This window comes from Corvus moneduloides, chromosome 1, assembly GCF_009650955.1.
Source record: "Corvus moneduloides isolate bCorMon1 chromosome 1, bCorMon1.pri, whole genome shotgun sequence".
In the NCBI taxonomy this organism is placed as follows: Eukaryota; Metazoa; Chordata; class Aves; order Passeriformes; family Corvidae; genus Corvus; species Corvus moneduloides.
In genome coordinates, this window is record NC_045476.1 from 32054354 (window position 1) to 32066731 (window position 12378).

The 12378-nt window shown below is 34.8% G+C and overlaps 1 protein-coding gene across 1 annotated transcript in view; it reads left to right on the forward strand.

The window, feature by feature from the left end:
- The window catches only part of CNTNAP2 (contactin associated protein 2), a 1037874-nt gene that overhangs the window by 625432 nt on the left and 400064 nt on the right, over nt 1-12378 (forward strand). The window contains exon 10 of the mRNA XM_032104142.1: nt 11739-11910. Coding sequence (XP_031960033.1) covers nt 11739-11910 — 172 coding nt within the window. The remainder of the gene's footprint in view (nt 1-11738; nt 11911-12378) is intronic.

The window sequence follows — 12378 nt, forward strand, 5'->3', positions numbered from 1 at the left end:
TCTCTTTTCCAAACCAAGTAAATCTTTAAGTGTTATTTCACTAAAATAGGAAATTATGAATTAGATGTGTGTACACAGTCAGAGAGCAAGTTAGCAATACTTAATATACTTGTAAAACTCCTCATTCCCTCTCAGTTGTATTTTGTTTTAGTATAAGAGCTTTCTGAAATGTTTTGGTCTCTCTGCTCTTCCCTAGACATTAATTTGCTGGCTTATCCCAAGCTATCCAATTCCAGCATCCCCATAATAACCTTTAAGGACCCTGTTTTTCCCTTATCTCCTCTGCAAAAACTCCTTATGTTCCAAATGACAACACAATCACCCTGGTCTAACACAGCATAACTCTCCTGTGAGTCCTGTGCTCTACCTTTTAACGGAGTTCATCTAGAGCCGAATCCCTCATCTTTTTCAGAGCTTCCCCAAAATGCCTATATTTCATGGACAAGAGCAAAAAAGTATCATCCACAGTTCTTGCATCCCCTGCTTCAATTTCCACAAAAATCTACCAAAACAATACTGTGAAGTGACACTCTAACAGCCAGCAAAGGACACAATATGAAGGAAGTGGACAGTAGGGCAATTTACATTCTAATTGATTTTCCTGTTCTTTCCCAGTAGACAGTAAAGAGTGTTTGTACATAACCGTCTGGAATTTAATGCTGTACATACAGCTCTGGACTTCCTACATAGTGTAACAGACCTGTGTCAATAATTTGTATTGTTTAGAAGAAGCTATCAATAGCTACAGCCTAAAGGAGAATACTCAAAATAGTTCAAATGCAAAAATACACCAGGCAGAAGCAGGGATTGGTTACCCAAGAAGATTATAGAGTCATTGTCCATTGTTCAGAGCTGAAACTGGGAAGGCCGAAGCTCAGCTGGAGTTGAAGCTCCAAGGGTTTAGTTAGAGCAGAAGGATGCAGTCTTTTCTTGGAGGAACATGATAAGAAAATAAAAGGCAACAGACACTGGACACATAAATACAAGGACACATAGCTATGAAAATCATCTCATATAGGTACAGCTTAACCAGAGAAATTCTGAAATCTCCATCCTCAGTGGACTGGACTGGACACATCCCAAAGCAACCTGCCCTAATATGACATTCTGTGAAGAGCAATTTGGATCACCTAAAATGAAATTAGTTTGTGATTTTATAATTTTATTTTTCATAAATGACTGTAATTTTTGGTCTTTATTTTCATGTTCTCTGAGGTATCACTGAAGAAGCCAGTGTCCATACCAATGGAAGGTAACTGCTGAATACCTACTAAAGACTTTAGATGAATTCCCAGTGAAAATAAATATTTTCAAATTCATACACTGCAACTTCTATGATATTTTGAATATTTAGAGTAGAAATATTACAAAAAAACTCACAACCCCCCACCAACAAATTTAAAATTTAAGATTCCTTTTCTACTTGGGCAGCTGTATTATTCTTTGCCCAGCTTTCCTTAACACACTGAATTACTTCAGTCATTTTGGTAGGAGTCATTCAGCATTATGGCAGGAGGAAATCCATCTTGGATGCAGTATATCAATAATATTATTTTTCCTTAGTACTTTACAGTGTATATTTCCAAGAAAAGGAAAAAAAACTTTCTTTCAAGAAAATAACATAATTTCTTTGCATGTCAGTCAATCAATATCATGCATCCTAAAGCACTTTCAAAAGATGATTTAATAAGGCTAGGGCAATTTATCACAGTTAAGTCCCATAAGTTGCTATTCAAAAAAACTCTCATTGACTTTATGTTGAGTCACTACTCTATGAGGCTTTGCTGCTATGCCTGCTATGCTTTTGAACAGCCAGCCATGGTGTTTAAGAAATCTCCTTTGTGTCATTGAACTTGATATTTTTCCTGGGAATTAAAAAGGATTATTTTGTGATTTAAGTTTGAAGTTTCATTCCATTTCTTTGAAAACAATTTGCCTGATTGTTTCTTTATAATTATTTAAAAAGACGAGAGATTGAAGTTAAATTAATTTTTGTATTTTACTTTCTACTAATTCTCTACTGTATATATTCCTTGTTTTGAGTGATCAGACTTGTAATAGAGTAAAGGTTGGATGAGCTGAGAAAGTAGAAATGCACCACAACTCAACAGCTGGAAACTTTCATTAATTTCCTAATTGTACAAGATTAAAGATCAGTTTCTAAAATCAGATTTTGTGGTTGTTGTTGGGTTGTTTTGGTTTTTTGTTTTTTTTTTTTTTTTTTTGAGAGGAATATAAATTTAAAAGAAGAAAAAGTTAAAAAAAAAATGACAGAATGGTAGTCCTTTCCAACATCCAAGTCCTAGCAGTAAGAGAGAAATACACTCTTGTTTCTTTCTGCTTAGTGAGATGTTCCCACTCCTAAGAGCTTTAAAGAATTATGGAGATAACAGAAAATGGATTTTTTTTTTTTATTATTCTTGCCTAGATTTCATTCTGGTTAATTTTGTGGATATCTTTCTAATATTAACATAAGTTGACTATATACTGCTATGTGAGTGGTCTTGACTTACAACAGTTTTAAGGGTTGCTAACTTTTCACTTGAAATAATAACAAATTATGTGCTACAGATAAATTAGTTCAGATTCAGAAAGGAAACAATGTGTGCATTTACATTGTAGAGTTGCTCTGATATTTTTCTTTAAATTTGGAAAGACAATTTACTGGCAATCTATTTCTACATTTGTGTTTCTAAATAGGAATAAGAAAGTTAAATATTTTTAAATCATGACCTCCCAAAAAAGAAACAAACAAGAAAACAACAAAAACTAAAAAACTAAATCAAAACAAAACACACAAAAAAGCCCACAAAAAAAAGCCCACAAAAAAACCAACAAAAGAAAACAAAACCCAAAAAAACCTCACATATAAAGTTCTATTCTACCACGGAGTTCAACACTTTATTAAGTTAAACCAGCCAATTTGCCCAAATGTGTATGTAATTTGAACTGTTTATAAATATCTCATAATAAAAGCAAATGGCATAGCTAGTCTATTAAAAATAGCAGTCACTACTGATCACTACTAATTGCTATGTTTACATTCTAAGTGTCAGAATGATCATGCAATTTTCCCTCTTTACCTTTCCTTTCTTTCCTCTTGTCTTTATCTAATAGTATTTAAAAATGCAACTGATAAGAAAAGTACCATTTTACATTTTTTAGTCACAAGTTTTTAAAGTTATTATAAGTCTTTAAAGTTAATATGAACTGAAAATGTAGAAGAGCAAAAAATTGTTAATCAATTCTGTAGTTCGTAATGCTAAGATTTTAAATTTAATTGCTATTGATGTCAATAGTGCAATATCCACACTCCACAACTCAAAGGCAGTAAATAGGGATAGAGTATTTTATGCTGCTTCTATCTCCCTAACTGTAATTATCTCGAGCAGTATCTAGATTTTTTTCTTCATCGCATATTTTTTTCATAAGTGAAATAGCAATAACTTTGAAAATCTAATGTACATTTATTTTCTTCATTATAAAATAGAAAGCCTATTATATGAGTAGTGTAATGTACAAATTTTCTGCAATTTGATCATTATATGGCTTTCTGTATTTTCTATCATATCCTATAAAATAAGATGGAAATTGCAGTAGTGTTAGATTGACTTAAATTAGCCAAGACTGGTAATAACGATCGCTCTTTCTTCTTCTCTGCAAGTCAGCAAGTGATGATTGAAACTTGCTGCTATTACTCTTATTTGCAAGTTATTTGAAGAATTATCTAAAAAGGAATATCAGGTCATCTTTTGAGTTTACTCCAAAACAGACCTCTTGTTGCTTTCATATTTTAGGTTTTCAGCCACGTATGTAAACCATTTTTATTAATGGAAGCTGACATATAAAGGTAATAAAACCTTCATCTTAAAACAACAGAAGACATTTTTGTTGTTTTTAATTTGTCAGATGATATGAAAAATATTTTATTGATTTATTTAAATGTTATTCTGCCAGGAAACAGAATTGGCTTTCTACGAAGAGCATAAAGCTCTGTCTCATAGTAAATGTCTCATAGTAAGTGAATTTTTTCAAACAATATGGGTTGGTTTTCATTTGTCTCCCATTTAATGGTGTTATTTATATTAACTTTATTACAATCTCAATGTCCTCATTTGTTTTTTTCACTGCCACTTTCTAAGTAGAGGAGTAAATGTATGTCAAATTTTCTCTTTTGTTTTAAACTCGTTGTTTGCCTTTTATTCTACTTTTCCTGAGGATTCTTTATTTATGTCTTTAGTGGCTGAATACTCTCAAACTCCATTGAAGTAGGCAGGAATTAGTATTTAATAATTGGTAAAATCAAGTGGTTTCTGGAGAAAAAGCAAAAAACCACAATGCAAGGAAAGTAGAAGAGCGAGTCAAATAAAAGCTGGAAAATTATCTGTGCACTGAGTAGACAATATCTGATTTATTTCTGTTGTGATTTGAACAAGTATCAATTTTAGTACCTATGTGTATTTTTGACACTATTTTACTTAATTTTTTACCCTTATTCTCCTCACTTACAGATGCTACCGTAACCTGATAGTAATATTTAGTCTTTTTTTTTCTCAGCAGGCAAGAATGTTTTGTTTCAACTCTCAAATATCTGGGCAAATGTTTGCTTTTATCCAACCTACAGAAAACCAGAAAAACTTCAGAGACAACCATAAAGTGGGAGAAGTCATTAAATTTCGCAGAGTCATGGAGCTGGGAGAGATAGGCTCATCTTCACATCTAAGACAGAATCGTTAAAACCAACCTCATGCAATAATTTTATTTGTTCTCTTTCACCTTGAGTCATAATTCATCTTATATTTTGGTGACTGTTGATTTATGTTTGAGTTTTTTAGGTCTATGGCTCTGAGACAAGCTAAGTCTGCAGCAGCAGTTTTCAAAGAGACTATTATCACACCTGGTTTGCAACAGGTCTTTTTCCATTAAATATTTTTATGTGAGAACACTAATAGGTATTTTCTGAATATAGAAGTCTTTCTGGATTATCAGAAAATATTTTTTTTTCCATTTCAGTATTATTTGAACTAGCATATGAAGTTTAACAACTTAAACAAACAGGATGGTTTGTGGTATTTATTAAGGCTGAAATAATTTCTCATGAATGAAAATCATGCTTGTGTTCTGCTAAATTATTTAAATTTGTTCCCAGTACCAATATAGCACATGGATTTCTTTTAACGTGTAGTCCAGTTGGTATGTGATCTGGGGACAGACCTGTGAGTGGCTGCAATCTTCCAGACAATCTCTTTATCTGGGAATGACACGGTATACATATTTTGCAGGAGATAACTTTAAAAATAGGAGAGGTAGCATATTTGTAGTTACCTAAGGTTAAAAATAAAAGAGTTCTTTTGGCGTGGAAAAAAAAAGGGGAAGGAAAGAGATATCATAGTTAAAGGTGAGATGTACCTCAGTGCCCACTGCTGTTCATTCCAAACAGCTGAACTGGTACCATTACTATGTAACCTGGGTTAAAAACCCACTATTTTTCAACAGTAATTGGAAGTCCCAAATATATTTGAATACCTTAAGTTCTGTGGCCAGCCATTTGGAAAATTGTCTCAAAGAGTTCTTCTTGAGAACTCCACTGCTGTTCACACTAAGGTCCACAGCAATCTGAGAGAAGTACAGAATCAACAAAGCTGGTAGACAATTATACTCTAGTCTTATCCTTCCCTTGTTACTGTCAGCAATTTTCCTGTTTGCTACCAAAGACAGTATGCCTGGCTTTTGTTTATGCTTTTGTCAGTGCCTTCAAAATTGTATTCCTCTACTTCTTTACTGGGCTATCATCCTAGGCATTTAATATCTTGTAAAATAGTGTTTGTGCAAGTTGTGTTGTTGTTTAAAGATAGTCTGTTCACAACTGGTTGCTCTGCTGTTATCACCTGAGTATCTTTTGGACTTTTTCTTATCTGCCTGTTTCTTCCTTCGATGACTACTTATAAACAATGCCAGTATAATTACGTGTTCAGATAACCTATTATGCTCTACATTACCTGTATCTATGGCTTGGTCACATAACCCTTGAATTTCTCTAATAATACACAATAAAGGAAATCTGTAGTGCAGCATTAGTATTCTTCATTCCTCAAGCAGAGAGGTCTTAGAAGCTTCTTTTTAAACATTCTGTCTATCAAGAACTTGTGGGTACTGAATCAGTGTACAATGCACTGAGAAGTCCACCAGAGACTTCATTAATGCTAGCTTCTTTTACCAAGGGGGTGATGTATGCCCCAGGAGTGCTAGAAGCACATCATTTTCTTGTTCTAAACCCCAGCATTATTAAACTCTGTTTTTTCTGTGTATATTTCTGTATATTTGGGCTTCCTAGGTTAGTAACTAGGATTTTTCAGGACAGAATGCGCTGCCTTGCTATCAACCTCTATATTTCCATAAACACAACAGTGAGAGCAAAGTAAAGATTAATTTATTAGAAAATGACTTATTTGAGAAGTTGGTGACTTTCAAACACACAGAGACAAATTGAAGTCCCTATTCTTGTTTGTCTTTTTACATTCCACAAAGCTGAAAGATGATAAAGACATGTTTATTTTCATATTTATTTTCATCATTATATGATTCTATGATTATCAGAAAAGATCTTACTGTTGCTAAATCCAAATCTCATTGCAAACTCCACCCTTAGTCCTCCTATTCCCTAATACAGAAAGACAAATACAGTTAAAAATAAAAAAATCTTTGCAAAAATGCAAAAATTGAAAACAAATATTCAATTTTAATTCATGCTGTCCATCCTTTCTGCAATTTGTTTAGTTTATTTCATGCTCTTGGAGCAGTAATTTTCTGGTTTTCCAAAGTTACTGCCTATTTTCCAGTTGACACTTAGGGCTCCACTCTGGTCTGACTAAAACAAGGATAAAATACTACAGTAAATCTGGATTAGTAGGTGGATCAAGCTTTTCTTTCAGTGTCTATTCCTATTTATTAATATGTGAAACATCAGCTATACCTTCAATCTAAGTACATTGTTAGGCATTGAATTGGAGTTTTGTTCATCTTTTAACTCTGTTTGATATATATAGAAAATGTGATTACTTGACCCTTCAATGAGAATGCACTGTTATTTATACTGACAGATAAAGAATTTTGTTTCCTTTCTCTCATTCTGCATAGCAGGGGTCCTGGGCATATACTTGAAATACCCTACAAATAAAAATCACTGTCAGACTTGAAGTCAGCCAGTTTTTCTATTGATTACTATATCCTGCAGCTACCTGTGCAACTAGTTGAAAACAATATGGATTACCCGTTAGATAGTTAAGATAATAGTTACTTTTTTTTTAATGAAGTATATTTTTTCTATTAAAGAAGTAAAATACCAAGTACCATCCGTATGCAATCATTGGCCTATCATTAGCTTACAAATAAAACAAAAGGAAAAAAACCTATAATGCCATAGAGAAAAGCTGTCTTCTTGGTACAATAGAATTTGTATTACATTCCAAAGAAAATCTGAGGGATTATATAGGGATACAAAATAATCTCTGATTGTACATCCAGACTCTACTATGATATTTCATTCTTAGGTCAGATCTCAGAAGCAAGTAGTGCATCAGATGTTCTGACTATATGTTCTTCTGTTATTATAACATGAACCTGAATGTATTCTTCCTTCAACTTCCTTTTTTGTAATGCCTTTGGTAGAACCTTTAGCTGATTCTAAAAAAGACATAATAGATCTTGACACTGGAAAAGGAATATGTTTTTAATTTCATAGGTGTTTTATTGTACTTAATTTATTTAATTCATTTATTATATTAAAGTGACTTCTAACACAGAAAATAGCATTAATTTAAACTCTAGCTTTTCTGATTTTTTTTGAAAGTTTGAACTAAGATCAGGATCTGGATCTAGAATTTGGCTTTTTTGTGTTTAGTAATTAGAATGAAGTCCTGGAAACAAATCTTCTTGAACATGAGAAAATTCAGATTTAATCCATGTCTTTGCAAGATAATACCTCTCTTTGTGGGCTTAAAATGTGGAAAATAAAATGATAATATACAGATTTGTATGTCAGAAAGTTGTAGAAATTACAAGATAATGGAGTCTACCTGACTTTAAGTTGCATTTTTAATCATAAGCATGAACATTGTTTTGAACTGTGCAAACTGAATTTTATGTGCATTTTGAAAATGTACACACTTTCTTGTCAACAAGATCAATGAAGTGCTGTCCAAATTGTTCATCCATTACTTAGCCTTCCTAGTGTCAGCATTACTGTCAGATTTAGTTAGAGAACTTCATTTATTTAAAATTTCTTTCACTGTGGGAAGGATGAGGAAGTGAATCATGTCTCAATAATGGGGATCTGGAAGGGGAAGGCATTGTCTTGTGTATTGAATTAACAACCACAAGGTACTAGGTCATTTTGAGGTTTGCATTTGAGGCAGAAGCTTCGTCCCAAATGATTCTGACCAGTATAGTCTTAAATGTCCAGGTCTCACCAAAATTAATGGACATTAGACTGTATACCTGGTAGTTCAAAAATAATGTAGGTAAGGCTTATCTAGTTGCTTTTCTTCTTTGTGAGAAGCATATGGTTGAAAAAACCATTCTTCCACTCCATGTGGAATGTGAATTGTTTTTTGAAATTATCTCTTAGCATAACTATCTGTTATACTATAGCATGACTGAAATGCTTTGACACTCAGTCAGCCCCACAGACATATTATGAAATGTGCTGTACTAGTGCGTAAAAATCCCGCCTCTTCCAGTTTCTTACATGACTAGAAACAGCAAAAGGGAATAGCAGCAAGACAGGCAAACAAAGACATTTGCATGAGAAAATTATAGTCTTCATCCATTGACAGATACAGAAAAATTCAGAATCCCAAGATGATTAACACTCAGTGTAAACCACTCTTGGATAATAGAGAAAAGCTTGATTTATGTAGTTAGGTTAGGAGCAGCTGCCACTTCCAGCCACTCCATACCACAACTCTCTCCTGTTCCAGCCAGTAAGCCCAAGGACATGGGGTCTCCACTGAGGCTGAGGAACCAGCTGCCACTTTTCTGTTTGCAGGTTCAACCACTAGTAAACTGCAGAATGTGTCCCAGAGAGCAATAATAGCTGTGCACTAATATAGTGCATACTTCAGATGCAGTGAAGCTGAGAATCACGTACTGAAATACCGCTGTAGTTAGTTCTTGAATGGTCTCAAATTGTTGAATCTAATAATACATTTTTCACTCAGATATTTGGCTCATACTCTTTTTGACGTGAACAGTGAATAGTGGCTCTCAGTTTTGATCTTATTTTTCAGTTAGTGTTAGTAGGATGGTGGATAATCTTTCATTATATTCAGATATATCTGTATAGTTTCCTTGGCTTTGCAAGGTTTTCATGAATGTTATTGTTTACCCCAGTGTTGGTAACCTTGAATTTAATATTTAAACCAAAGGAATTACCAAAGTGCTCTGAACCCAAAGGTGATATGCAGGTTTCATGCCCTGCTTTGCTGCTGCGCTAAAGATCTAAATGACCATGTGCTTTGTGTTAGTTTGGGGATTCTTGCTTGGGAGGAGTTCTCGGATTCAGTGACAGTTTAGAAACAGACAACTATACTGAAAGAGTGACCTGTTGAAATATAAATGGGGAAAGTGCCTGGTAGGAACATGCAAATATTGTGCTTGCGTCCACCAAACAACGCAGAACTAACTTTCACTTTTGTCTCTCTCTACTGTTGGCTGTTAAGCCTCACATAAATCAGTTTAACCAGTCACTAGAAAGAACAACTTAAAAAAAGTAGAAGGCAGGTTTCTGAAAGCCCTGTCCTCTTTTCATCAGACAAGTCACTAGCCAATGCCCATGCTGGGAAGACAATATAGGTCATGTCCCTACAACTTGGTTCTTCTGCCTGTCCAAAATAACAATTCCAACAGTCCAGGATTAGCACTTTTGTTTGTTTGTTTGTTTGTTTGTTTGTTTTGGGGGATGGCATTTGATCTGATGAGGTTATTATGCACTAGTTAGGCATTTGGGGGATTCCCAAGGAGCTTTTCTTTCTCCATCAAATACGTGTTATTGTGATGGGGTTATTTATCTGTCTCATAGCAGTTTACAGCTCCCTGAAATAGTGTCAGAATTTTAGTCCAAAGGTGATACAACCTCAAGGCAAGCCCAGCTTCTTGAGGTACCTGTCAGAACTAACTTTTAGTGTTGTCTCAGCTTAATTACTATAGCATCCCTGATTAACTCTGTGCCACCACCAGTGAACTCTGAAGTGAGTGCTTACTGGAGTCAGGGAAATTTAGAAGCTACCAGACGTAAATTTAGCTGATGGGCAGGGTCACTTTAGAAAATTTTAAAAAGCATTAATGATGATATGAAATTTCTGGCAAAGCCTTTTAGTTAAAATATATTTAAATTAGATTTTGGCAAAGACTTTATGTAACTAGTTGTGGGTTCTTTAGTAATAGGTGCCATATAAGGCATCATGTGACTTCAAGCACCTTTTGCTTGTTTCTCTGCTTGTTGCCCTCTTTTTCAGCCAATTCATTTATGTGGTATGTGATAAACTGTATTCAGGAACAGAATTTAAAATTATGTTCATTACTTTTTTTCTGCCACTGTTCAAATAATGTCAGTTTGATAATGTTATTCTCTTGTCTCCACAAATGCTATTGAAGAGGGCATAAGGCATTGGAGATTGGCAAGGTGGATAGAAAAGTGGGAGAAGGAATGGAAGCTGTAAAATCTGTCTTAGCTACCAAAGCAAATGTGTACAATCTTTTATCCTTGTCAGACAAGTACTGCGTGGCTGGTCATCTATCTAGCTGAAATCTGCAAAACCATTATGCATTTTTCAGGCTTTTTGCCTTCTTTACCTTCTTTTCTTTTCAACAAACTCTTGTTACCCTCCTTTCTTCCTTCCTGCTCCCACCCTAAATGGATTCTGTCTTTTTCAGGGAGTACATTGTTAAAGATTTATAAGTAGTGAATGAGGCTCTCTGCTGTCTTATGAAGGACATTTTTCTCAAGTAAATTGACACGTTCACTTCTGAAGGGCATTCAGTTAAACAGTTGCATAAAAACATGCTCTGTCTCCCTGCCTTTTAGCCTGAGCCAGACACTAAGTCATTCTCATCTCTTATAAACTACCTTCAAACAGGCAAGAAAATGAATGTATTCGGAGTGAAACTGGAAATACTACAGAATGTCCTCAGATTGATCAGAAGTGATCCAGGACATTAGATTTCAGGATTATTTTCAAGTTTACAGACATATTCTAGCACAAGTATTCTTTGCTCATGAACAAAAGACAAAGTGACAATGAGTGGAAGCCTAGTTCTAGAGAAGGCTGAACTGGAAATTCACTTCATGGCTGCATTTTTAGTCAGAAAAATCAAAGAAATTAAAATGTGGGTTCTAAAATACAGTTAGGAGATAAATCCTTTTCCTATTCCAATAATATTTGTATGAGAAAGAAGGAATGAGATACAGCAGTAGAGGACCAGAGGAGAAGACAGCAGAAGACTTCCATCCTTCAGACAAAAATTAATGAATCATCAGCTGTACTGTATAAATTCTTTCAGGTAGTTAACAATTACTAAAATCAATAACATTGCAATGTAAATTAATAACTTTATAATATTTCCTTACCATGTTGACTTTTTTCTTCCGTCATCTAGGAAACATGTCGCTCCTTGAAAAAATCCTGTCTTAAGTAATAGTAGGTGAGGCTAATAATGCTCTTTATTTTGCTTCTCTACAGGGTTTCCTGTACAGATGAATGACTCGGATTATTCTCTATTCGAGCATTCTTTTCAAGGATGCATGCAGAGTATTCATGTTGATGATCAGCTGGTGGATTTGCATGCAGTGGAGCAAGGCAAGCTGGGAAGCTTTGCCAATGTCACCATTGACATGTGTGCCATTATTGACAGGTAAGTTGTGGAGAGATCACCCATACTCTGATACACTGATACGTCCTTCATATTCTGAAAATATACACTGATCCAGAGAAGATGGTCTTGACACTGCCAGTGATCATGTCAAGGTGGCCCTACCTTTTCATGAGTGGGAACCATGCTTAGATGATGCAGATGATGGCTTTAAATTGTAGACTGTGTAGGGTGCAGTGGAAAGCAACTCTCAAATCTCCCCACTTACCAGCAGAGGAGGAGGTGAAAAATTCTCATAAGCCAGGCTCAGCCTATATGTCAATGATACGGCTGCCTTGAATAGAGGAAACTCCTCACACATTTTGTCTGTTTCTTAGATGACTCTGATGGAGACCTGTTTGCAACTAGAAGTTGTGGCTCCTGGCTGCAGCCCCTTCTGGCTTCCCTGTGTTCCTCAGAGAACTAAACCAGGTCCACAAGCTTGCACATCAGTGATGTAATAAATGCTCA